The sequence below is a fragment of the Myiozetetes cayanensis genome, unplaced genomic scaffold (genome assembly GCF_022539395.1).
Source record: "Myiozetetes cayanensis isolate MyiCay16 unplaced genomic scaffold, myiCay2020 scf1, whole genome shotgun sequence".
In the NCBI taxonomy this organism is placed as follows: domain Eukaryota; kingdom Metazoa; phylum Chordata; class Aves; order Passeriformes; family Tyrannidae; genus Myiozetetes; species Myiozetetes cayanensis.
This window is the reverse complement of record NW_026086604.1, coordinates 59895513-59920498: the sequence shown is the minus strand read 5'-3', so window position 1 is coordinate 59920498 and position 24986 is coordinate 59895513. Positions and strand designations below refer to the sequence as shown.

Below are 24986 nucleotides of genomic sequence, written 5' to 3'. Positions count from 1 at the left end.
TGCTAGAGGAGTACCTTAAAGTAAAAAGATGAGTTTTGGCACTACAGAGTTTTAAGTTAACTGTTTACAAGACACAATAAACCAGATGTCACTGCTTTCATTCTGCGTGCTCTTTCAAGCTGGTGTCTTATCTGAAAGGACTCAAAACTTCAGCAGCAATCTGACATAATGCTTTTCCTTTTAGGCAACATACTACAAATTTCCAGAAAATATAAAATAAATAGAAAAAGCACAAATATACAGAGTCTCTAATGATTTATATAATGCAAAATAATATGCATGCCTTTAGTTTTCCTCAAAGCAAACAGTGTGGTGAACTAGTGAGTCCTGTGATACTCACTAAGTCTCTCGTCGTTCTCTTCAAAATAACTAAACAGAACAAATTACCATATATGCTTATAACCATGCACCCTATGCTGTCATCTGCAGCTGTGGTTGAGATAGGAAGTGGAGCTTTGCAGCTCCAAACAAGTCAGCAGGGTTAATTAAAGGTTCCTGGAACTACTGGGGCTGTTACTGGGGAGACGATTTGACATCCCAAAATGAGAGAACAGCCTTCAGTATATCTTGGGATACTGGGAACAGTGGAATGTCTTTTAGTCTCCAAAATTGAATTTCACATTTATTCCCTCTTCCTTCACTGGGAAACAGATGTTAGTTCTCCCTGTCATTCTTGCAGAATAGAGAGAGAATATGCCAAAGAGAGTGGTGACTCCTCTCACTTTTCTCCCTCAGCGAAAACTGCCAATGACTAGTATACAAGAAGGTTTGTTTTCTTTGTTTGGACCATGGACAGCACCCATGAAATCAAGAAGAACAAACAGGTCATTATTCCCAGAAGCAATTTCTCTTTATCTGGAGAGACAATTCTTGAATTTGATGCCATCTAAGATACTGTACAGTATTAAAATAGGCTATGATTATTATAGATCACAGGGTTATTGTCTGTTCCTATTTTTGGTTAAACCATCAAGTCGTGAAGAGTTTCCTAATGCAAAATAAGAACTGGAGCAATCTGTGTAATAATCAAGAAAATTTTGCTCAAGCCAGGATTTTTGTTTTGCCATGTTGTTACTAAAGACAAACAACTAGATTCACAAAACAGAGCTTTCCTGCTCCTTCCTATCTCTCAGCCTAATTACATGGATATCCATGTAGAACATGGGAGGTCCATGTTTAGATTCCCTTCCTGCTGGAATCAGATCGGAGACTGGGCCCTGAGTGTCCCTCCGAGCATCAGCTTGTCCCCAGATCATCAGGCACAACAGCCATTCTGCAGCCCGTGAGACATGTCAAGTTGTCTTAAGACAAAAGACAGCGATACTCAATAGTCAGATATCCCATGTTCCTTGAAAAGGTAACTCTCTCGGTCTGACTCACAAAGAGGACTCGAACTAGGTTCTACTAACTACCCGTTGCCTCCAACAGTTCACTACAGGAGAAAAGAGTACCTTCCCCAGAGCTAAAGAATAGCACCTGGAACACCCATGTAAATCTAAGCCAAACCTCAAAATGATGCTTAAAAATGTTCAATATTTTAGATTTTTTTCTGGTTTCAGATTTCCAAATTTTCTCTTTATTATTTTTTCTCTTTTGATGGGACTAGCTGAAAACCAGTACATGGTTTGTCATAGTCAAACCACAGGGAGGAGGCAAGAAGCCATTTCTCATTCTGGGATGCCACACCAGAGGCAAACCTCAAGGCTTTCCTGAATAAGAAATTTCAATACACTATTAATGAGAAAGTCTCAAAAGAACTCTGCCCAGCAGCACTTTGTGGTGTAGTGTTCTCTTAGCCATAATCACCTGATTTCCTCTTACAGGTTTGTTTCTTTTTTAATATCGTTCATCATTATACAGTACCATCAGTTTTCAGGTGACCAAATTTGTGGCTGAGTCCCTAAGTTAGCTAACTGCCCTTGGACATCTGAAACCTCTGAATACGTCACTAGAGCTTTGGTCTAATTTAGATCACATGAAAGTATACGCTGTCCTTAAGAGCAAATCAGTAGAGATATACCAGCCTCATGAAATAAAAGAATAAGCAGAAAAGTACATTCATTTTAAACACCATCTTATACAGGTGAGAAAATCAAGAGAAGATTGACAAATACAGAAAATTCTAAAACTTTTATGTACAGAAGGAGTCTCCTTTTAAAGGCAACAGTTGCTTCCATTTGTTTAGAAACTTTGGGAAGACCAGCACAATATAGCAAACTCCTGGAAGGCTTATGATCAAGGAAAGGAAGAAATGTGGGCTGTTACCAACTAAAACCTATTTCTAATTATCCTAGGGTGACCTGAGCCAATCACTGGAAAACTTTTGGCAAGCAAGCAGTGTCTAACTGAACAAATTGCCGTGTTAAAACGGTGCATGGTTTTGTAAGGAGAGTAAGTTTTTGTCCTACACATTCGTTTTTTCTACGTTCACTTGGCTTGCTGGGAATTCTGTTCATCAACCTGCATTCTCCTGGTCTCCAGGAAGATAACCAAGAACACACTACCTATGTCTATCTAAAAAAACCATATCTAATATATAGTAAATGATCTAAATCATTGATATGTGCTATATATATATATGAGCATATATGCCTGCATGAGCATATGCATGTATGTAAATATATATGGAGAGAGACAGAACCTGTCCTTGATTTAGAGATACCTAAATGCATACACATACATAAATACTTTATATATGTATATCAGTGTGTATACACATACATGTATGTATTTATAATACACATATGTAAATAGGTGTGAACATATGTCAGTGGACATATTAATTGGGAATGTTCTTTTTCACTTTAACGTACTACTCATTTCAGAAATTTTTTTATACAGCGTAAAGCCAACTCCAATGATTTATTCGGATCTTATATATGTTTTCAAAGAAAGTAGAATCTGGACCTTAAAGTACCCTTTCCAACCGCAGGAGGAATGAACAGAAAGTAATCAAAAAATTGAAAATGCTTTTCTTAAGAAACAAAAGAGTTACACACATACACTACCCTTCACCAAAACGCAGGAAGGAAGCATACCATGCACACTTTGAAGCCAAAATCTTGACCCCACAAATGTCATCAGGAATTGGTCAATTTTAGGTTTTATATTTGTCACTGAACATTTTATCTCAGTGTTTCCCCAACATTATCTCGTCCTGCGTAAAATGAAGACTTTGCGTTTGGTATTGTTGAGCCCACTGCCTGAAAAGTGGTGGATGCCTGAAATGCAGAAGGAAATCAATATCTATCCCAGTGGAGCTTATAGTATCCCTGGGAAGATCCAGCTCAGGGCACACTGAAGCCCTGTCTCACAGTGATGACACAGTTGCACCATTATACTACCAGCTTTTCTGAAATGAGTATGAGGTTCTGTGTAGAGACAACTGCTGCTCCAACTTTCCCTGTGTGCTTGTCAGACACCCTTAGTCCCAGCTACTCCTACTGCCACCAGCTATGCCTCTTCAACTGCAAGAAGCCCAAGGTATGCAGTGTGTACCTTCAAGGGGCTTTGTTGTTTCAGGAGTGAGAAAATTACACTTTAAAAGGTTATGCTCCCATGTTTTGTACTCACTGCCCAGATTTAGCAGATTCTGACATTAGCTTCCTGCTGTTCACCCCAGGAGGCAGAAGGGGTGATACGGTCACATGCACACCCAAAAGCTTCAGTACAGCCACAGAATATGACTTCTTTCTCACTCTTCTCTGATTTTCTCTCTCGGAAAAGCAGTGTGAGGAATACCTAGGGGTAGCCTGGCTACCAAAAGGAGCCTGCCTGCCACATGAAGCAGTTTTTCTGGTCTAGCTAGCTTGTTGAGGGATGAGCTATACTAGCTGTATGGCTTCTAGCTCTCGAGCTGCCTTGATATAAGTATTCCTACACAGAAGACCTAGCTCTGGGCATTTCATTAGGCTTTTACTGGGAATTCAGCAAGTATTTTGAATATTTCTGTACGAGCTACACAATTTGCTTAGAAGCAGTTTGTTTTTTAGAGGCTATTCCAAGAAAACAATGAAACTGCAAAGAAATAGTTAGATTGCATTTTAATAGGGGTGTCTGATAGCCTAATGTTAATCCACAATTTCAGTGTGGTCATTCCAATACTTAAAAATCATACTCACTTTACCCTGAATATAGCTAAATTAACTGAAATTGCTTGAATGTCCATTAAAGCAAAGCACTAGAGTCTGAAGCTTTCTATTAACAAAGGAACGCTTACCTGTAATCATAGTTAGAGCTGATAGACTTGCTAAGGCTGGGATATCAAGGTTAAGGCTCTTTAAGTTTAAGGAAAAGTCTTTAATAGAGTCGAGCCACTCCCCAAATCCACGAAGGCACTGAAGTCTATGAAGCACGAGTCCATTGCAGAATACAAACTTGTCCTCAGCAGTATCAGACCTCAAATAAAAACAATTGAAAAAATTATAAATGTGTCTTCTACTTTACAGCAAAGTGCATAACCAGTATTGAAGCGTCTGTCATTTAAAATCCAAGGCATATTATCCTGAGACATATGTGGGCATTCACGTTTGACAATGTGCTTCTCCCTTGGGGCCAAAGTACAACAAACAAGCTTCTATGATTGCTTACTTCGTAGAGTTATAAGCCCGAGGTTAGCTGTAGCATGTGGTGTAGACTGTCTAATTAGTTAAGATTTTGGTCCTGCCCAAAGGCATAAACAGAGAAGACATTTTACATTAAATACTGTATGTTTGAACCAAAGGAATACTAAGTGAGTGCATTTTGAAATACAAAACTAATAAAAAGAGAGACTCTGCAACTCTCAGTATTTACTTAGCATCATCTGCATTTTTCAGATTGTAAAAATTGATAAGGAAAAAACAATGGAAAATGCATGCAATAATGCACCACAATATAAATAACAGCTTAAACTCTTTTATATGAAAAGCTGTGTGTAAGAGAGAAATTACAGCCAAGCTCTCCTCTCCTTCCCCTCCCCATGGCCAATATCCCCGTTAAAGAACACATGCAAAGGTCATTTTCAACCTAAAGAAACAAAGGCGTAATTTAAATCACCAGTCTGCAATTTTGCAAGTCCCTGAGAGTGTTTTTGGGCAAAGTGTCTTAACTAGTGCTAGACTGACAAATAGCTTCTTGCTCTACTAAATGTCTCGGCATTAAGAATTAAACCAATCTGAACAAGATTTTAAATCATCTTCAACCCTTTCAAAAGGGACAAAGATGTGCACATGTAAAAGAATGGGGAAAAGAAAAAAGCTTTCACACTGAAGGTGCTTTTCTATAGTTCATGCTTATGAGTATGAAGCAGACTTGCTCAGAGAGTAATCAATTTTAATTACTATGTAAGAAGAATATGGGGAGATCAAATAAAAAGAAGCACATTAGTGAGACCTATGCTCTCTTTATAAATCACCTTCTTGTTTTTTTCTGCAGCATAAAACAAATGGAACACACTTTGGAGGCAACATTGTTGGTTTTTTTGTGCTTTTTTGGTACAATTAACAATGTTCGAAGATAGTACCATATTTATCCCTTAAAAATATTTAGATGGATGATTTTTCACATCACCTTAAGAGGAAACGAAATAAATAGTTACCTGATGGAGAGTCTTAGTACAAACAGCTCCAAAAAAGCTGATTCTATGAGTAATGTCTGATCTTCTTTTGGGAGGTCAGTAAATCCTGGGATTTTTTCTGCCCAGCCTCTAGTTATGTCAATGGAGGCAGTCAGAAGATTATAGAATTGTTGTACATGTTCTGCATCTGTGCCTGCAGCAGCCTGATCAGTGGAACAGTACTAAAATGAAAGCCACAGAAAGCAACGTTATATGCATTTAAGGGCATTCTGTGAAACATACAGCATTATTTGCCCGACAACATATCCTTCTGTGGCAAAGCTGGTATTATTAACAAAGACATAAAAAGTAGGTCTACATCTATCTACTTATTTGGCTACCTTGGGGCATTTTGCTATTCAGACATATATTGCAAAAATATTTCCATGTGTATAGAAGTATTTTCAAATTTATAACTAAAATATAGTATCACATTTTGGAAATACCTACATGCTATTAGTAAACAGAAACAAAAACCTGGTGGGTAGGATAATTTGCATCACAGTAGAAAAGGAACACTATTTGGCTTACTACAATTAAACACTTTTCCCATTGATGAATTTGTCCCAGCATGTCAAAAATGCAGATTTCTTTCAAAACCTCTCAAAGTGCATTTTATCTGACAGTGATAGAGACACATAGGATAAATCATGTTTTATCTGACACATGCAGCATTGCTTCATTTGAATACAGAATTGGTTCAAAGTAAACCAGCTGCCCATATCACATCTTTTCCTTCAAACTGAAGCATCTGAGGCTCAGCAGAACCTATTATCTTGCTTATGTGGCCATAACTCTTCCTGGCTACCATCTGACAGTCTCAGCTTGTTCAACTTCCCTGTGACCCTCTGACAGTTCCCTCCCCACTATCTCCTACTTCGTCACCAGTGGATCCCTGTCACTCCTGTGACACTGCTCTCCTCTTTCTTGGCAGAAAATACAATGAGAGCTTCCATGGCTTAGTCGGATTCTGCGCTTGGAAAGCTCTGCTGGTTTTCTGAGCAGGTGCTGAATAGTGTGGCATTTATTCTAACAACATCCTCACCATCAGACATCCGAGTTATTTCTGGGAGAGACTTCATACCTATTCTCTCACAGGGACTCAGCCAAGGAAAAGTTACGGTAGTCTCCATGGCTAAAAGTGTGCACACCCTTTGGAAACAACTTCCCACATGAAGTTAGGGCTTGAATCCACCAGCCTTAAGGTCGCTCTAGCAACTCCCCAAGCCAGAGTGGAAGCAGAAAGACGCACAACCCTTTCCCAATCAGTAACAGTGGGCTGGCAGCCTGGGAGGACCTTATTACAGCCATGCCACTTGGGCTGCAGATATCACCCAAGTTGCTAACTGTAACCCAAGAGTCGCCTCTGTGCAGGACAGAGAGTGGGGGTCAGCAAGCAGAATGTCTTGCGTAGCTGTCCTGTTCTCTGCCTCTCCAAGCTGGAGCTGGTTGCTGTTGGCAGGTGAGGGATGAATGACAGTGTCAGAGTTGCTGACTGATGGGAGAAGTACAGCAATCCTAGAGACCTCTCGCTGCATCTGGGGCACCAGTACAAGTCCTTAGTGACTCTGTTTTGCTTATCCAGCACTAACAGCACAAGTTTCTCATGGTAAGTTCCAGCTCACATGCCTAGTCAGCTAGTGAAACACGTGCAATCCTTCTTCTAAAGTACATGTGGAAACAAATTCTGCCCCAGCTACTCCAAAGGATCCTGTGACAGTGAGGCAGGTAGAGGGCACAATACACAGAATATGGGGAGCAGGGGTAGAAAATCTGTATGCTGCATGTTTTATGTGTTCAGTGCCCCACCTAACTGGAGCAGTTGAGGGTGCTCAAGCAGCATGAACCAACTACTCCTGGCACTGAACTGCAGCAAGATGCACTGACATAATTAGTGGGTAGAAAAAGATAATTTGATTTTTCCGAGACTATGCATATTCTGGTCCCTCTTAAAGTGAAGCTGCAGAGCAAGCCTCAGTGATGTTCATTTTGACTCTGGGAGATACGCTTTGCTGTGCCTGACTGACCTATGGCTCCTTCTTTCTACACAGGGAAACCAAAGAGGCTGATGGAAACTCCTGCCTCACCATAGGTACTGCTAAGGCAAGACACACTCTTGATACTTTGTGCAGTAACGAGGAAGGAAAAAAAAAGGAAAAGAAAAAAGATACTATCCATTCTGAATGGGTTCATTCTAAATATAACTCATCACAACTCAGCGTAATTATGCCAAGTGTTAATTTGTTCCCAATATTTATAAAACATTCCTTTAGCAAAAGTAAGGCAAAGTTTTAACATTTTCTAATGAAGCTGAATGCCGCATTATGTTGCTTAACTGTGAATGCTACAGTATGGTATGCCCTATCTTGGACACTGAATTAAATGAAATTCATATAATAAAATTATAACTTGTATTTGTTATTACAGTCTAGCCCATGAGAGCAATTTTAGAAGAAAGGTAAAAAATGACATGGAATTGTATAATTATTAGCTGCTGCAATACATCACCACTCACTACAAAGAGTTAGTACTTACAAAGAATAGTTAAAATAAAATATTATTTACTTGTAACAGACTTATGAGGATATAAGTAACCATGAACAATACATATGGTTCAGTTTTATGCACCAAAATCTGTGGGGTTTTTTCCATGATTATTTCACTGAGAAGAGGTGATATTTGACCTAACTTGTGACCAAGACAGCTGGTAAGCCTGCCCTTGGTCAGGAGGCCACAGTACGGAAGGGCTACTATCTGCATTTCTAAACCTGCCCTATGCAAATTGGAGGCAAACTAGGGAGAAAGCCAGAAGACAAAGCTCTGCCTCACTCACTTCCTCAGAGCTCCTTTGGGAATTAAATGAAATCCGACTGTTTCTTAAGGAGGGGGTTGCACGTGCAGCAGGCAACATTAACTTGTATGTTACATCTAAAGAAATTCGAAAAGCCCGATGTTGGGAAGCCCGGTAGCACGACCTAGCTCTACCCTTTGCCTGCTTTCATCAGTCCTTCATCGACGGCTGCAGCTGCAAAAGCCCAACAATAACTTCTCTGCTAAGAGGAAAAGCTATGCTCATTTTTCCGAAAGCCAAGATAAGTGCTTAATTCTGTGACTGGGGAAAGAGGGATTTTTACCTCTTTCCTAAATGCTGCACTCCTCCTCTGAAAAGGCAACATTTCTATTTAAGCTGGTGTCTATTCTGCATGAATAAGAGTGGCAAGGTATAGGGTCTGTTTCTCATCTCACTTTCTTAAAAGTGTAAACTCAGGGAATTGTACTAGTAAATAGGCATGAGACCGGACTACGGCCCTTGGCAATTGCCTTTTGAAACCAAGTACCTAAATATACCACTGCTCTGGACTGGTAAGTTAAAACCAGTGCTGAGATGAAAAGCAGCCATGTTCTGCACAGAAATGCTTCCAATATGTTTTGGTGAAATTTTGTAGCTTATGTAATTTATTTTTTATTTTGGGTTTGGTTTTTTTTTTTTTGGTTTTTCGTGTGTGTCTGTGTGTGTGGTTTTTTGGGGAGGAAAGGGATACACATTTCTCTCTGAAACTTTTATCAATATTTTTAAGACAGTCAAGAAACTACAGCTTGTAAACATGAAGGTCATATCTGCAGAAGTGTCAGGACTGATTCCGAAGCCAGGTGTAAAGATCTGCCCATTTGCTGTGCTCAGCAGGGTCACAGCCTAACTGAACATGCCGTAAGTTAGTCTTTACAGGTACATGATTACTCTTCAAAGGAATTTTTTGGCATTGCAGTATGTTTATGGCATGTCTTATTTAGTTAATCTTGGTTTTTAGGCAGCATTTGTTTATGATCTCCCCTAACTTTTCAAAATAAGTATAAGGGTTTATGAAAAACATAAGAATCTATTAATTTCTTGTAGAATATTTTGGTGTTTTCAGTACCTCTGGGCATAACAGACTATTATATATTTTATCATAAAGAAGAACGTAGATATTAATATGTTCTAACAGACAATCATACTTAATCTTTTAGTTACCAAGACTAAATTAATATCCTGCCAATCATATGCTTCCTGTAATGTCCAACAGAATTGTTTGAGAATTAAATCTATGGGCTGTTTTCATTAAAAGACAAATAATTACTTCAGGACAAAGAAAAAAGTCACATAGAAATACATAGTTTTCATTCAGTTTCTTGTAAATGCAAAAGAAATTTATATGAATAACTGAAAAAAACCCTAAGGTTAGATACTGCTTTCTTGGCCTGGGCTTATATATGTCTCCAATTCTGTGGAACCCAGAAGATTTCTGTCAAAGAGCAGAGCTTGTCACACACCTTAGTATTAGCAGAATGACCCCCGAGACATTCTGGGTCAGTTCAGGTACACGGAAATTTGGCTAATGCATTCTACCCCTAGAAGGCTGTCAGATGCTGAACAGCTAGATTCTTAATAATAACTTGGAAAATTATATGATTTAATACTTACATATTAGCTTGAAGGAAATACATTACAGTATGTTTAAAATTACTAAATTATATATTTAAGTAGTCTAAAGTAGAATAATGTAATTTTTATATCATTGCAATCAAATATATTTTAGGATTAGATATTACTTAGCAACAAGTGATAAATGGCCAATGTATATATTGTCTGAGTATAGCTGCTATTTTTTACAGTCTCACATATTATCATATTTCATTAAGGGGAAAGAATTGATCTTGTTTTTCCTTAGCTCTATTTTTTTCTTTTCTTATATCAATGTGCCTAAAAAATATATTTAACAAGCCATTTCAATGTCCTGTATTTTAAAAATCATAGAATACTTTTTTCAGCTTTCAATATATTCCACGAATATTTAAATGGTGACTATGATACATTAAAGAACAAGGGTACATAAACATATAAACTCTGGTAAAGCTTCGCTGAGATATTTTTTCAGAATTTTAATTTTAAAAGGTTTTTAAAAAATATGAATTTAACTGAAGAAATGCTCATGCTGGCATATCCAAAGCCAATCCTGGTCCCATTTAAATAATGGTAAAATTCATATCGATTTCAATAGAAATGGTCCTGTCCATCCATGTCCTATCCATTGCGCAGCCCTTATATTTGAATATTAGGGAAGTACTATTAAATTTTAGCCTTCAGAACCTGGAAGTTAGGATACTGGACATATGAGTACTGCTCCTGAGTTTGGTAAATTAATCAGTCTCATGGCTAGTGTTTTGGCACAGCCTTTTTGCAACAAGAATGCTCTATTTATCCACATATTTTTGCTTTCACTCACCCATGGAATATACTGCAGATTATTTTGTGATTGAGATCCTCACAGTGAACAGTTACTAACACTAATTTCTACTGCACTTCCTTTCCCCTCCTTTCCTGTCCACCTGTCACAAAAAGACAATGACTGGCTGGACCAATTTCTACCCTCATCCAAATTTCACACTTAATTTAATTTTAGCAAAACCAGCCGGCAAAGTAGAAATGCAGTTCACAAATCATTTCTAGGCAGAAAGCAAACAGTGAAGGAAAAGTGAGACGTACTCTTGAATAGTCAAGCTCCCTGGGCGTGGAGTCGGTTAAAGCTCGTACGAGGGCATTCATCATGCTGATGGGAGGAGAAGGTGGGGAGGGCTGGGAGGGTTCTTGCTGTAAGGGGCTCTTTGGTTTGGAAGGCAGCCGACCTCTTCTCCCTTTCAGGCTGTCGGTACGGACAACTAGGGGGAGAAAAACCCAAGGGAATCAGTTGTGAAGATACCAGCGAACAATGGATCAGAATGAACGCCCTGCTTTTTTTATGGTAGCCAGCACAGCAAAAATAAGGGTGGTTCTCCAGTTTCAGCACATGCTCTTGATGCCTTTGATTGCAAAGGAACAAAAATGACACCAAAACTGTGTCAGACCTATGACCATAAGTAGCAATGTAGCTGCTCACTGAAAGCCCAACTGTGTTCCTGGTGTCCGTGCTTTGCTTGCAGCACGTCTGTGTGCCCGTGTATGTATGCCCGTGACATTCCAGTGCGGAAAGAAACCTGAATGTAAAACATAAATTTTAGTGTTCCTACTGCCAGTGTCCCTTTTAAATGGCAGAGTCGTTCTTTCAAAGTAATTTTAGTTTCCTTGAAGCATTTGAATACCGTCACGCTATACAGCTTATATTATCCATGTCAGTATTTGCAATGGGACTGCTCACACAATATTACTCACATACTTAAATATTTGCAGAATTGGGACTAATGAGTTGATCCTGTTTCCATTTAAATTAATTGCAAATTTACAATCAGCTTATGGGAATGAAACAAGATCCTGTGTCAAAATGCACACAATCCAGTGCAGCCCCCGTGAGATACAGGGGGAAGCCAACAGCATTATCGAGCAACATTCAAAGTTAATAAAGGAGACATTTTGGCCAGTGTCAAATTATCCTCTTGTGACCTTGCTGTTCTTGAACTCTGGGGTCTGTAGTCTAAATACGATAATAAGGGTGAAAAGCAGAAAATCAATACCTTATTACATATATGCATATTTGGGGTATATGTAATATATGCATATATTACATATATGCATATTTGGGGTAAGTTATGAATCCCAGCACTGTTGAATTCATTGTAAAGACATCTATGTTGACATGCACACATACACAGGTTCATTAAATATAATATTTCAGTTTCTGGAATGATACTAGCCATCGTCCTTACCTTCTTTAACCATGCCGACACTGAGACACTTCTGAAACCGGCAGTATTGGCATCTGTTACGACGTCTCTTGTCCACTGGACAGTTTTTATTTGCCAGACAAACATATTTTGCATTTTTCTGAACTGTTCTCTGTGAAAATGCAACACAAATATAGTAAACTGATTGTTTCTTGAGCAACTTAGAACCTGACAAAATGCGTTTTAATTACAACATGAAAAGTGACAGTGCAATTCATATAATTAGATAAAATTAATTTCCTAACACACTAGCCTGCAGGAAAAACAATTTTATTAGTGTTAGCTGCTGACAATGAAAATCATCTAGGATTGTTCTGAAGCAAGTCTCTGGAGACAGGCAACTTTGAATGATAAAATCATATCTGAAATTACCAGGTCATCACATCTACCTTTGGGGATTAGATTATCTCCGCTTTTAATATCCCTTTGGGAACAATTTTCTACTTGGTTCATTCCCTTGATTATTGCTGACCTTATTAAAATAAAATCAAAATGATCTGCAATGTACTTCTCTTGCTATCACTATTGTTAGTCAAATACCACAATAACTGGTTTGGTTAGCCATTAAAATCATCAGGGAGAAAAAGAAAAATACCAGAAACTGCTACAAAATATGTTTAGCTAAATATTATGGAAAAGCTAACCTGAACTGGGGGGAAAAAAACCAGACAGAATTATAGTGTAGTTATGTACATTTAATTAACTCCAAAATGATCTTGAAAAACATAGAATAAATTTAAAATTTGTAAAAACCTGGTAAGCTTTGGAAGAATATAACAAATGTTGATGCAAAAATGTATTGTGTTTCCATACTTAAAATCAAAGATATATCAATAAATAACATCAAAAAAGACATTAACCGGAAAGACACCAGGAACAAATTTATCAACTCAACACTCAATATTAAATTTTCACTCCAATTAAATTAATGCATAAATGCTATTTCATAATTTGTGTTAGTTATCAAATAACAGCCCCAATGTACTAAATATAACAGACCCAGCAAATATTGTTTATTGTGATTTGGAGCTGAAAACAGTTTAATTTTTCAGAACAAGCTCTAGATACTGTTACAAATCGAGGATATGCTATTAATTTCCACAGGGGCAGGTTTGGGCTCGTAAGAGCTGCCATTTCCAGGTTATTTGTGTTCACTCTTCTAGTTATATTTAAATAACAAATTAGTTTTATAGGAGATGTGTATGCTACCATGTTGTCAAAGGATTATTATTAAGTAACACTGACAGCTCCACCTATAATAATATAAACAATGTTTTAAGCCCTCCCCACAAATATTTTGGGACTGTTTTTGTTCCCCTTGTATCTTTCATCACAACAGGGGCATGATCTATCTTAGCAGGAAGGAACATACCAAATCAAACCCAAATGTATCAAATCTTAAAGCTGCTGCCCAGAACCATTCTACCAAAAGTCTATCCCAAGCTCTTTACTTAAGCTATTTTTGAAAATAATACTGGAATCTGAACTCAGCCTGCTGAATGGAAATTACAAAGCACCCAGACCTAGGAGCAAAAAGGTGTATTCAGCTCTTAAAAATGTAAGCACAAAGTTTCCACTGAGAAACTGCTGTGTGTAAGTTATTTGTGTTGCTATTCAGCTGCAAAGCTGCCTTCGTTGCAGAGCAGGCAGCAGGACTCAGTGTGGTGCTTAGTCACAGCTCTGCAATCAGCTACTGAGGGCTCACTGGGCTCCTGAACTGAAGGGTAACAACGAGGCAGGAACCAAATGCAACTAGAAGTGCTTGGGTTTGTCCCATGTGTGAAACCAGTTTCTTCCTGGTGCTGAACACCCTGCAGCCCCCCTCACCTCACCTGCCCCAGGGAAACGAACGGCACCATTGCCATCACCTAAAACATCCAGTGGACTTTACGCTTTCAGGGTTTCTTTTCTCAGTGAAAAACAACACTTAATTGGACTGGGTGAGTGAGTAAAACCCAGGTTGAATGTATTCCAGGTAGTTTCATTACAGAATAAATGCAGTTTATAGCTCAGACAGGGGTGACCCGTGCTCTGTTGAGGGGTGCTGGCAGACCAAAGATGTGGTTTTCCCAGCTCACTGCCATGGTCTTTTCTCACCCAAACCTGTCTGATCCTTTTATCCTACAGAGGGCTTTCTGTGGCCTTTTTCAAAAACTTTGGATGGGTGACCATTCCACCCTGCTGGGGGGCCTGAATTTTAACACACGATGCCCACGAACCCCCAGGTCAGGACCAGGAGCATGCAGAGGCAGTTGGGGAGGGAAGTGAGTTGGGGGGAAAAGGGGAGGGGAGCAAACCGCAGAGCTCTCACCTTGAAAAAGCCCTTGCAGCCCTCGCATGTCCGCACCCCGTAGTGCTGGCAGGCAGCGTTATCTCCACAGACAGCGCAGGTGCCTTCCCCGGATGAAGAGCTCCTGCTGGGTGGAGATGGGAGGCCACTGCTGCCACTTCCGCTGCTCTCACCCATCAGGCTGGAGGTGGCTGTGTTGAGGCCAAGTGGTGAGAAGGCTAAGGAGGCTGGTCTTTTGGCCAGGTGGAGCCCGTAGGAATGGCCCTCCATGGGGGCCTGGCTGGCGGCAGGTCTGTCGGAGCCCAGGGGCAGGCTCAGGGAGGCAGGGTCATAGCACATGTGGGCGGCCGCCGATGGAGTGTGCGGAGGCGAGTGCTTGAAGTGGAAGAGAGGGAAGCGTGGAGGCACGGTCTTCATGGGGGTGGCATCCATCAGGTGGCTGGGAGGCAGGCAGGTCTGCGTGGGCTGCAGCGGAGGCTCGTCCCACAGGCTCTGGTGAGCGGGGAAGCCGGGTGTGGTGGGCGTGGAGGGTGGAGATTGCTTGAAGTACATGGAAGTGCTGGGCATCCCCTCATCTGTGGACGGAGGCAGTGAGGGCTGATATGGGGACAGCCGGGTGTCTTCCATCTTTATGAGGGGCCTCTGGCCAGAGGAGGCAGATTGCATTTGGTAGAGGCAGGAAGGCTTGAGCTCATAGCTGCCAGAATAACCCTCCATAAAGGTGCTGAAGCTGGGAAGGGAGGTGGTGGCAGTGGCAGTGATTTCGGTACTGCTCAGGTCCATGGTCAGCTTGGCATAGTCAGGGTTCATGATGTCTGAGCTGTACTCCGAGCCATACGCATAGGTCTGAGATGCATAATTTGAACCGGGTGGTGAAGGACTATACTGCGCTTGCACACAGGGCATATCTGCAAGGGCAAAGGGGAACGTTAACAACAACCCCAGTACACCAAGGCCACAAACTTCTTTCCTAGAAGCTCTCCCGCAATTCAGAGCTCAGCTAAGATACCCAGCTCCCATTCTCACCTGGACAGAGGGCATTTGAATTAGCCTCGAGCCTTTGCGCTCCAACAAGAAATATGCATCAGGGATCGACTAAGTATTAGGTATTAGGGAGCCTGCTCTCATCCAGTCACAGGAGAAACTCAAATTTATACCAGTGTCAGTGGGAGAAGAATCTGTCTCAAGTTGCCCTACATCTGCTGCTTAATATACATAGGTGTCAATGAGAATTAGACAAGCAGAATGAGAAGAGTTTATGACTCTAAATCTATCTCAGTATGTGTGCAATCATGCTGTAAAATTTTCATGAAGGGCAAATGAGATTATCAAATGCATAATACTAAAAATTATATTTACTTTAAAAGAAGAAGCATCTGTAGCACATGTCAGAGGAATTACTCAAATCACAGGGTTTGCTACTGAGGACTTGCAAGGATCAATTTTGCTTACTCAACTCTGGGCCTTTGAAGAGTATTTCTGATCAGCTAATAATTGAAGGTTGCTGTCTAATTAGCAGTTTTAAGGCTTATCTTCAGTAGAATGTTCTCCTTAAAAAAGCAGGAGGTACAACATATCCTTAAATTTGCAAAAATGTAAGATAAAAAGTATGTGGTATTTCTGTTTTTATGGGAAAGAAAGGTTGAGGCCACTAATAGAGTTGGTTTTATCCATTAGTCATAAAAGTTAATGCAGTTCACTGATAGCTGGGATGGCTGAAGCAACACAGTGCCTGGCTATAAAGACCTGATTTTTTTTTTCTTTTACATTTCCTACTGGTCTGCTATTTCATTTGCTGGTCACAGGAAATAATGAAGCCAGTTCTGCAATTCATTGAGGTTTGACTAAACACTGTTGAGATTCTAGCCCAATATTTTCAACCCAAACTAAAAGTGTATGGTGTATTTTTGTTCCAAAGCAGAGGAATAAAATGCATCAATTAGTATAAATTTTTTCACAAAGAGAAAAGTAAATATGGATAAAATGTATATCAAAATTAAGTGCAGGTCATCTCTGCTTAATGATGGTAATTTATATTCCAAAAGCACTTAAGAAGTAATTCATGCTAAAAAAAACCCCACAAACCAACCTTGAAAATAATGAGGTTTTCTTCATTATTTTAGGAACTCCTTGCAATTTTAAAATATTCACTTGAGTCTGGCATGCAGGAATCCAAGTAATTTGTGTTAAATCAACTTTTAATTCTTTCCTGCCCACTTTGCAGATAAACATATTAAATTTCAATTATCATGCTGTCACAGACCATTCAGATTTTTCTTCTTCTCGAGAAAACATTAAAAACTGAGAAAAAAAATGTTGTTGTTTCCTGAATTAAGACCTTCCTGCTCATAAATCCAAAAGCTTGAAGTAAAAAGCAGGACAATCCTTTCCCAAGCCTTGCCTCCCAATGTTATTTATATATGATTCTACTGTTCTCTTTTTTTGCCCAGTCAATTTCTATCCATGCCATTCCATGCACACACATTTCCTGGCAAGTCCTATCACTATCACTTGTTAGTTTAAGGACCGTCTGTTAAAACACAGTGATCAGTGTTTAATCAAATAAAAAGGGAAAGAAATTCCTACCACACCCCTTCACTAAAAACTGACTGAGGAACTCAGCTGAGTGAGTGGACAGAAAATGTGAGAAGGGGACATGTGGATACACAGCTTTATGAAGGAATAAGACTTTTTTGCTAGCTCACAAAATGAGCAGGAGTTCAGGGAAAAAGATCATTATGCCTTTTTTTTTGCATTTTTCTGAGCATAACAGGGTTATGTCACTGAATTCTGTGAAAAGTGGAATAAAAAAAAACCAAACAGAAGTCTAAAATAACTCTGATCTGAGGACTGAAAAAATATCCCTAACCTAAAGGTCTGGTCTCTCCTGGCTCTGTGGGACTCCTCCTACCTTGCTCTTTGCCAGCGCACTTGACTAATTCTAACCCCTACTTTTCCACTTAGGGCAGCAGTATTAATTCCCCTGCAAAGCAAATAACCTGGGATTTTTTTCTTCTTTATCCAACAATATTAAAGAAAAAGAGGAAAAAAAGCCCCACGGGAGGTGCACTGAACAGCAACCTGCCATCAAAGCCCAAATGAATGGGTAAAAGGATCGGGGTAGGGACACTGAGAGCTATTAACATACTATTCTGCTATCTTTGCGATAACTTGAGGTAAGGGGTGCTCAGTTTAACACCAGGCAAGCTGGGCTCCTCAAAGGGACACCAAGCACTCCCACCCATCTTCCCCTTAAATCTGGAACGCCTTTGGCGGGGGGCTGGCAACCTCCGTGTGCCCGGGCACGGCGTCGCCAAAAGCGCTGTGCCAAAAGGCAGCCTCTTCCTCCATCCTTTTGGGATTTAAACGCCCCGCGACGTCGGGGTCCTGTGATGCCAAAGGGACTTGGGAAGGGTAGGGGCCGCGGCAGGAGGTCTCGTGCCACCTCCCTCCTCCCCATCCTCCCTCTCCTTCCCCGGGGCGGCAGCTTACCTGGCGGGTATCTTGCGCGCTGAATGGTGGGGCTGGAGGTGCGGACGGAGGCGGCGGCGGTCGGCGGCGGCGGCGGGGTGGGTGCCGGCTGGGACCTCTCTGCGGGGGCGGGCCCGGGGCCTGGCCTGGGCGGGGGGCGCTCTTCCGACCCGGGCTCTGTCCGCCGGCGGTGGGGAGACAAGGCACAGTCAGGGGGTGGCGGAGCCCAGCGGGTTAGAGAGGCGTCCCCCCCGCCTCCCCCCCGGCGATGCGCCCCGGGGGGACACGGGGGCACCTTCGCCCGCGCTCGCACGGCAACCCCCCGCCTCGCCCCGCGGGTGGGAAGGGGAAGCCGGACGGGGAGCGCGTTCCTGCCGGCTCCCGCTCCCTCATCACACAAAAGGCAGAGGGCACCGGGCTGGGACAAGGGAGTCGACGGCTTGTTCTCCGGGCAGGGAGCCTGGGGAAGGCAAGAGGACAAGCCGGGGCGGGGTGACTACAACAAGCGGGGCATCATCCCCGAGCGTCCACTTCCCCGCGAGAACTTTCTCTTGTTGGGGGGCAAGGACCGGGTGTGGAAGCAGGCTGGAAATTTCTATTCAAGGTACTGGCCAGACGCGGGTATCCTGCCATCCTGGCTAGCCCGCGGTGTCTCCGGACTCCGCTCCTCCATTGCGGGGGCGGGAGCGCAGCCCCCCGACTCCCCACGACCCTCTGGACACTGCGAGCTCGGCCGGGGCTCCGCGGCAACGCGGGGGATGCGCGGCCGCGCCGGCCTCTGCCTACGGGAGCCGCTCCCCGGCGACACTTTCTCCCTCTCCTTGTCTTTCTCTTGCCTTCCCCGTGCCCCTCGCCTTTGAACCCCCGCCAGCTCCCGGGATGTTAAGTGCCTGTCAGCTCATCCCTTTCTCTCCCGAGGGTTTTGTTCCCTCACGAGCTCCTGCGAGGCGGCTTCCCGCTCGGCGCGGAGCGCCCTAGGGCTCCTCTGCCCCCCCTGAGCCACCGGTTACCTAGAGACACTCGCTGCGCTTTTAACCACGCAGCACCCCTCCGGGCTGCCGCCGCCCGAGCCAGGAGCGCAGGGCCGTAAGGGCTGTAAATTAGGAGGAAATAACTACCCTTGTCAAAGCTCTTTTCTTCCTCCGTGCACTTTACATTCAGCCCCGAGTGACACCCCTCCCCACCCTGTAATACGAGGAGGAAACCGTGAAATACTTCATTGTGATTGTGACTTCTTCAGGCGAGTTTCGAAACCTTCATTTACCCGGGAGGGACTGAGGAGGGGGAAGCTCCATTCAATTAAAAAGTTTCGAGCTAGATTTCCACCGCCGGTTAGCTGGAGATTTTTTTTTTTTTTTTTTTTTTGAGAGAGGGGATGAATCGCCCCGAGCCACACGGTCACTCCAGCAAATATCCACGAGATCGGGTGAGATTCACCTCCGAAGAAACCGTCTGGTCTGGTTTAGTCCATTGTTTTTTATCGGGGCTTGACTCCAGCATACAACGGTCTCCACGGAGGAGAGAAAAATAGGGCGAAGAATGTAATCGAGTGAAGCGGCTTGGATAAAAGTTAGCGATTCATTCCCAAACTTTTTTTTATTCCTGGAGAAAAAAATCCTATCCCAACACACCAACTCCCCTACATAAAACAGCGTTTTCCGCCCTTTCCCTGGGAAATATCCTCGCACGGAATCCATCGTATCCAAAAACTGAGGGTTAACTAACAGCATTTTTAACTAGCCGCGCTAAGGTGAGCCGCATCTCCGCCCGGGGCAGAGTATCGCGATAAGGCTGCCCTAATAACCGTCCCCCGACATAATATCACAACCGAGCGCCCGCGCTTTGTCGCCTCTTTCCAAGACTGAAACTTCTTTCGCAGCTATTAAGGCGAGAAGGCAAAGCCGAGAGGCGCCGCGGGGGCAGGGAGCGGGGCAGCGGCGGCGGAGCCCAGCCTCCCCGCACGGTACCACCCGTGCCGGGGCACCGCGGCCCCTCGTTACCGCTCCTGACCTCCGAAGGGAAAAGTGTACATTTCCTAGGAGCAGATGCCCGGCAGACGTGCCGAGCAAACATCCCAACTCATTTCAATAGAATATGTCACATTCCAGCAATTACCTCTTGGGCGAGCTCTTTGGGCTGCCGAGGGGGGCTGCTGACTCCCAAAGTGAGATGAGCTCAACCTGCTCCGCCGTCCCCATTAGACAGCTGAACTTGTGCAAACAGAACCACCTATTTCCCAAGCGCGGCTAAAGGAAGGAGACAAATTGCTGCCATTCATCACCGGCGCAGTAAACTCCCCGCCGCCGCCGGCAGCATCATTTCCATGACAACAACTAGCAGAAATACCTTAGTACCACCGGCTCCGGCTCCTGCTCCTCTCAACCACAGCCCTCCCGTTTGCGAGGGGCAGTGGTGCCCCGGGCACGGCGGGAGTTGCCGAGCCGGCAGGGAGTCTCGGAAGTCGAGCGACAAATGAGCATCCACGGGGAGGATGGGGGAGGCGGGGGGGAAGGTAAGGGAAAAGTTTCAGCGAGAGCCCGGCACGGCAGTGCGTCGGCTTGAGCCGCATCGCCCGCCGCCGGTACCTCCCCAGCATCTATCTACCCCGGCGGCACAACTTTCACGGAGTGGGGACACGCCGCGTTGTCCCTCTCCCGCAGCCGCTCCCGCTCACTCGCATACGTACTCGGTTGCTGTGGAGGTTCCGTCTTTACATCTAGTTTGTAGGTGCCCGCTTCCTTAAAGGCGTGTGTAGGCGCTGTCCAGCGGCAGGATCCGAGACACAAAATCCCTCAGACTCCCGGTAGCTGCAGGTCCGGAGGGTGCGTTATCCCGAGGCATGGAAAAGGATTGCAAAAGCCTGAGGAGCCAGGAGCCCGTCCCCGGGCGGAGGGAGGGAGTGAACAGGCGGGCGGGTGAGGGATGCCGAGCGGCCGCCGCTGCCGCCGCGATGTGCCTTTGTGTGTGTGTGCGGCGAGAGCCGGGCCGGGACCTGTGCCCGTGTCCCGGTGCGAGTGCCCCGGGGTGCGCGTGTGCCTGCGCCGGAGAGAGGGGACCGAGGCGCCTCTCTGCGCTGCTCTCCCGCTCCCTCTCTCTGAACGTCATTTATGTGAGAGGAGCCCTAGCGGCCTCTCCATAGAGCGGCTGGAATGCGAAACGTCAATAGTGACGCCATGGGAGCCTGACGCTACTGACCCCCCGCCCCAGTGTGTGCGCCGCGCTCCCGCCGCACCGCGCCGCGCCGAGCCCTGCACAGCCGCGCCGAGAGGTGCGGAGCCGTGCGGAGCCGCCGGCACAGCTGCCGGCAGCGGGACGGGCTTGGCCGGCCGGCCGCTCTGCCGGCCGCCTCGGGGCCGGTAGCCCGCCACAGCCTGGAAAGTCGCTCTCAAGTCAGATAATATTAATAATAATTATTATTATTATTGTTGTTATTATTATGATAATGACAATAACAACGTTAATATATCTTTACTGAAGTGGCTCAAATGAGAAGAGCTTTGCTTAGTTACTTAGTTGTAGTTTCAGTATGAATTATTAAAGTTTTCTTTCACTTTTTTCCCCACTTTTTATCTTTTTGCGTTTTTTTCTCTTTTTTTTTTTTTAACTTTATTTTCCTCTATTTTTCCCTCTTCTACCATTTTTTTTCCTTTCTTCCCCCCTCTTTTTCTTTTCTTTCGAAACTTTCCAGTGCGCAGGAGCAAGGAGCAGGTTGCGGGGAGGTGCCGCTCACAGAGCGGGCAACCGTGCGAGCGGCTCTGAGAGCGTCCGGGCTCCTGCTCGTGTGTGCCTGTGTCTGTCAGTCTATGCCCGCGTGTCTGCCTGTGTCTGTGTGTGTCTGCCTCTGTCTGTGTGTCTGTCCGGGGCACCGGGTTTGGGGCGGATGGGATCTCCGCCGCCTTGCTCGGTGCCGTGTTTACATCCGCTGCCGGCAGCCGGGATGCCCGCGGCTGTCACCGCGGCCGTGCCTCGCACGGAGGGGCTCCGCCAGGCCAGCAGTCTCGACGGACGGGGGCCGGGGGCGGCCCCGAGGAGGAGCGACCGGCGGCGGCACTTTCGCTTTGCCTCCCGATGCACCAGCCCGGCACCGCCGCGAAGCCCGGGAGGCGAAGCCGGGGCTGGCACAGCACCCGGCGGACGCCGCGGCCTCGTGCAAGCCCGGGATCCCCTTCCCGAGGCGGTGCGCGCCGTCCCCCCGCGGGCGTCGGGGCGTCCCCCCTCCCTCCCTCTCGTCCTGGCGGCGGTGCCGGCGGCGCTGCCAGCCCCGCTCCCCCCGCGGGGGATCCCGCCGGGCTCCCCGCTCGGCCGCGCTCCCCCTGCGGCCGCCGCCGGCCCCCGGCGGGGCCCGGCCCGCGCGCCCACGTCACCGCCCTCGTGCCGCCGCCGCGGCCAATCCACGCACAGGACGCGGCGGGCCCCGCGCGGCGGGGCGGGGCGCGGCGGGGCTGACGCACGGCGGCCGCGTCATTGACGCAAGCGGCGCTGCTAAATTTAGCGCCGCCGGGCCCCGCGCGGGGCGCGCGGGATCGCGCGCGGAGGAGGGGGCGGGGCCGCGGCCCATTGAGCGGCGGCGGCGGCGGGCGGGCGCGCGCGGGCTATTTTTGGCACACCCCCTCCAAACTTCCCCCGTCCTTCCCGGGTTGTGATCCGGCCAAACCAAATATAGATGCGGGCGGGTATTTATAGCGCCGGCGAGTCCCATTGTCGTGGGGCCACGCCCCCGCCCGGCTTCCTCTGCGCAGGGGGTGGAGTGCGGGGCAGAGCACGGGGGGGACCCCGATGCGCACCCGAACACTTCACCCCCCGGCAGCCTCTGTGGAGAGGGAAAGCCGGAATCGGACGCTGGCGGGGCCGTCTGACCCGACTCTCTTCTCCTACTCTTCCCCCACCCCGGCTCCCAAAAAAAGGCGTGTCGGGCCGCGTTTGGCGGCTGGGCTTCCCCTCCGCATGGCCGGCTCGGGGTGATTACCTCGGTGCAACGTGCTGTTATCCCATCGCATCCCATCCCCATCCCATCCCTGCCCGCCCCACCCGGCGAACCAGTGTTGACATTCCCGACCCGCGGCCAAGCGCCCGCTGCGGTGGAGGAGCAGGGGGTGGTGGGGGGTGAGGGATGGAGGGTGGCGGAGGAGCTGGAGGCAGGATGACCCCCCCGCCCCGGCGGCGAGGGACGCGCGGGGTGTTTCCGCGGCGGGGATGCCCCGCTCGGCCGGCCGCGGCGGGGATACCCCCTGCCTGACGCAACGGAGCGGAGCAGGGGCGGCGGCGGGCACGGCGCATAGCGCCGCGGTGACCTCATGGCAGGAGCGGCGCTGGTTGGGAGTCCTCCCCCCGCCCCCCCTCCAAACCAGCCCTCCCTCCCCACACGCTTGTTGAGTAAGCGCCGGGAGAAGCGAAAATGCCATGACGGGCCGGTGCGCTCATCCTCGGTGCTGACATGCCGCGACAAGGGAGATTCCCTTTGATGCCGCTGCCGGCGTGGGCGGCTGAGGGCAAGGGAGGGGAGAGAGAGAGGGTGGCACTTTCCGCCCACCGCTCACCCCGGGCACCGGCTCCGATAAAAATACTCAGCTTTCCATGCTGTCATTTCTCCTTTGCATCTCGGCCTCTGTGCTGGGAAAGGGACTCCGCGGAGCGCCTCTGCCCTCCGGGGCCACTCACCCCGCTCCAGGCGGGCTACCCCCAGGGGCACTAAAGCCCCAGTGTCATCCCGAAACTCGCATCTCCGCACTGAAAGCGCGTGCGAGAACAAATCGTCGGTGCCAGGTGGACGGTCCTAGAAACAGTATTGCCCTCCCCCGCCGCTTTTCCTCCCCCGAGTACTCCGTTCAACTTCGCAGCTTCCTCGAGCTGTTCCTGTCTCCCACGACGTGAAAATATCGTCATGCGAGAAGGCTAAAAAAAAAACCACCCAGCCAACAAAACCCACTCCAAACCCAAAACCGGTGGCAAGAGTGTTTTGAAAGCCTTTAAAATAATCTTCGAGGCGCTATTTAAAGAACTGCTACACAGGAAACGGGATATTTGGAGAAAACGATTAGAAAGTGGCGTTGAGAGCGCTACGCGCTTCGGGGCGATGCGGGTGTTTCGCAAGGAGCTGGGCGCCTCGCTCAGCGCCCGACCTAAGGCAGCAGTTCCCTCTGGGGAGAGCACGGTCTGCTGTCCTGCAGTTATTTGTGACGTGAGAGGTCACTCACTATATGCCGTGTGCTTCCCAAGCCGCGAAAAGGAAGTTCTTCATGCAAGGAACTCCCAATTATTAAGCATAAACACCGGGGCGGAGGGAGAGATAAGGGGCCAGGAATAACACAAGGCAAATTGTCTAACTGCTGTGTACACAGCTTGATTCGCTGGAGGCAGCGGTGCAGGAGGGAGGGCCAGAGGATGTCGCTCCCGGGGCTTACTGGATAACTCAGGATAATAAAACCAAGCACTGCAACAAGGGGAGGAAGCCTGCTGCAATGTGAAGGAAGCCTTGGGAGAAATAAAGCTTCAGGAAGTGGGGAAGATTGTCAAGGGACATTTGCTGGGTGCTGCCAGAGTTGGGGAGACTGAAGGTTACACAGGGGCACTGGGAGCAGACAGTGTGGAGAGGCTGAAGAGTTCCAATGCCCGCTCACTTATTTGCATTTATGGACAACTAACTTGATGCCAACTTCTTATCAGAATTTGCAGTTGTCTTCTCCAAGATCAGAACTTGCACAGTCCAGGCCAACCTTTAGACTGCAAATTTCTAGGGCCAAGGCAATGAAAATGTCACTGTTTTTAGGCTTTTACCACAGGATACCCAAGTCAAAAAACACAATCCAGAAATCCTGATCAGCTGCCATCTATCTGGAGGCACCTAAATTGGACAGTGAAAGGACAAGGGGGAATGGCCCTAAACTGCAAGAGGGCAGGTTAAGATTAGAAGAAACTTTTTACTGTGAGGATGCT

The 24986-nt window shown here is 46.2% G+C and overlaps 1 protein-coding gene across 1 annotated transcript in view; it reads right to left on the bottom strand.

Moving 5' to 3' along the window:
• Window positions 1-21146, bottom strand: part of NR4A3 (nuclear receptor subfamily 4 group A member 3) — a 29422-nt gene extending 8276 nt beyond the window's left edge. The window contains exons 1-7 of the mRNA XM_050311525.1: window positions 20740-21146; window positions 18075-18230; window positions 14604-15490; window positions 12275-12404; window positions 11121-11293; window positions 5579-5778; window positions 4220-4398 (exon numbers count right to left, since the gene is read on the bottom strand). Of these exons, the coding sequence (XP_050167482.1) occupies window positions 4220-4398; window positions 5579-5778; window positions 11121-11293; window positions 12275-12404; window positions 14604-15488 (1567 nt within the window). The 5' untranslated portion in view covers window positions 15489-15490; window positions 18075-18230; window positions 20740-21146. The remainder of the gene's footprint in view (window positions 1-4219; window positions 4399-5578; window positions 5779-11120; window positions 11294-12274; window positions 12405-14603; window positions 15491-18074; window positions 18231-20739) is intronic.
• Between the last annotated feature and the right edge of the window lie 3840 nt (window positions 21147-24986).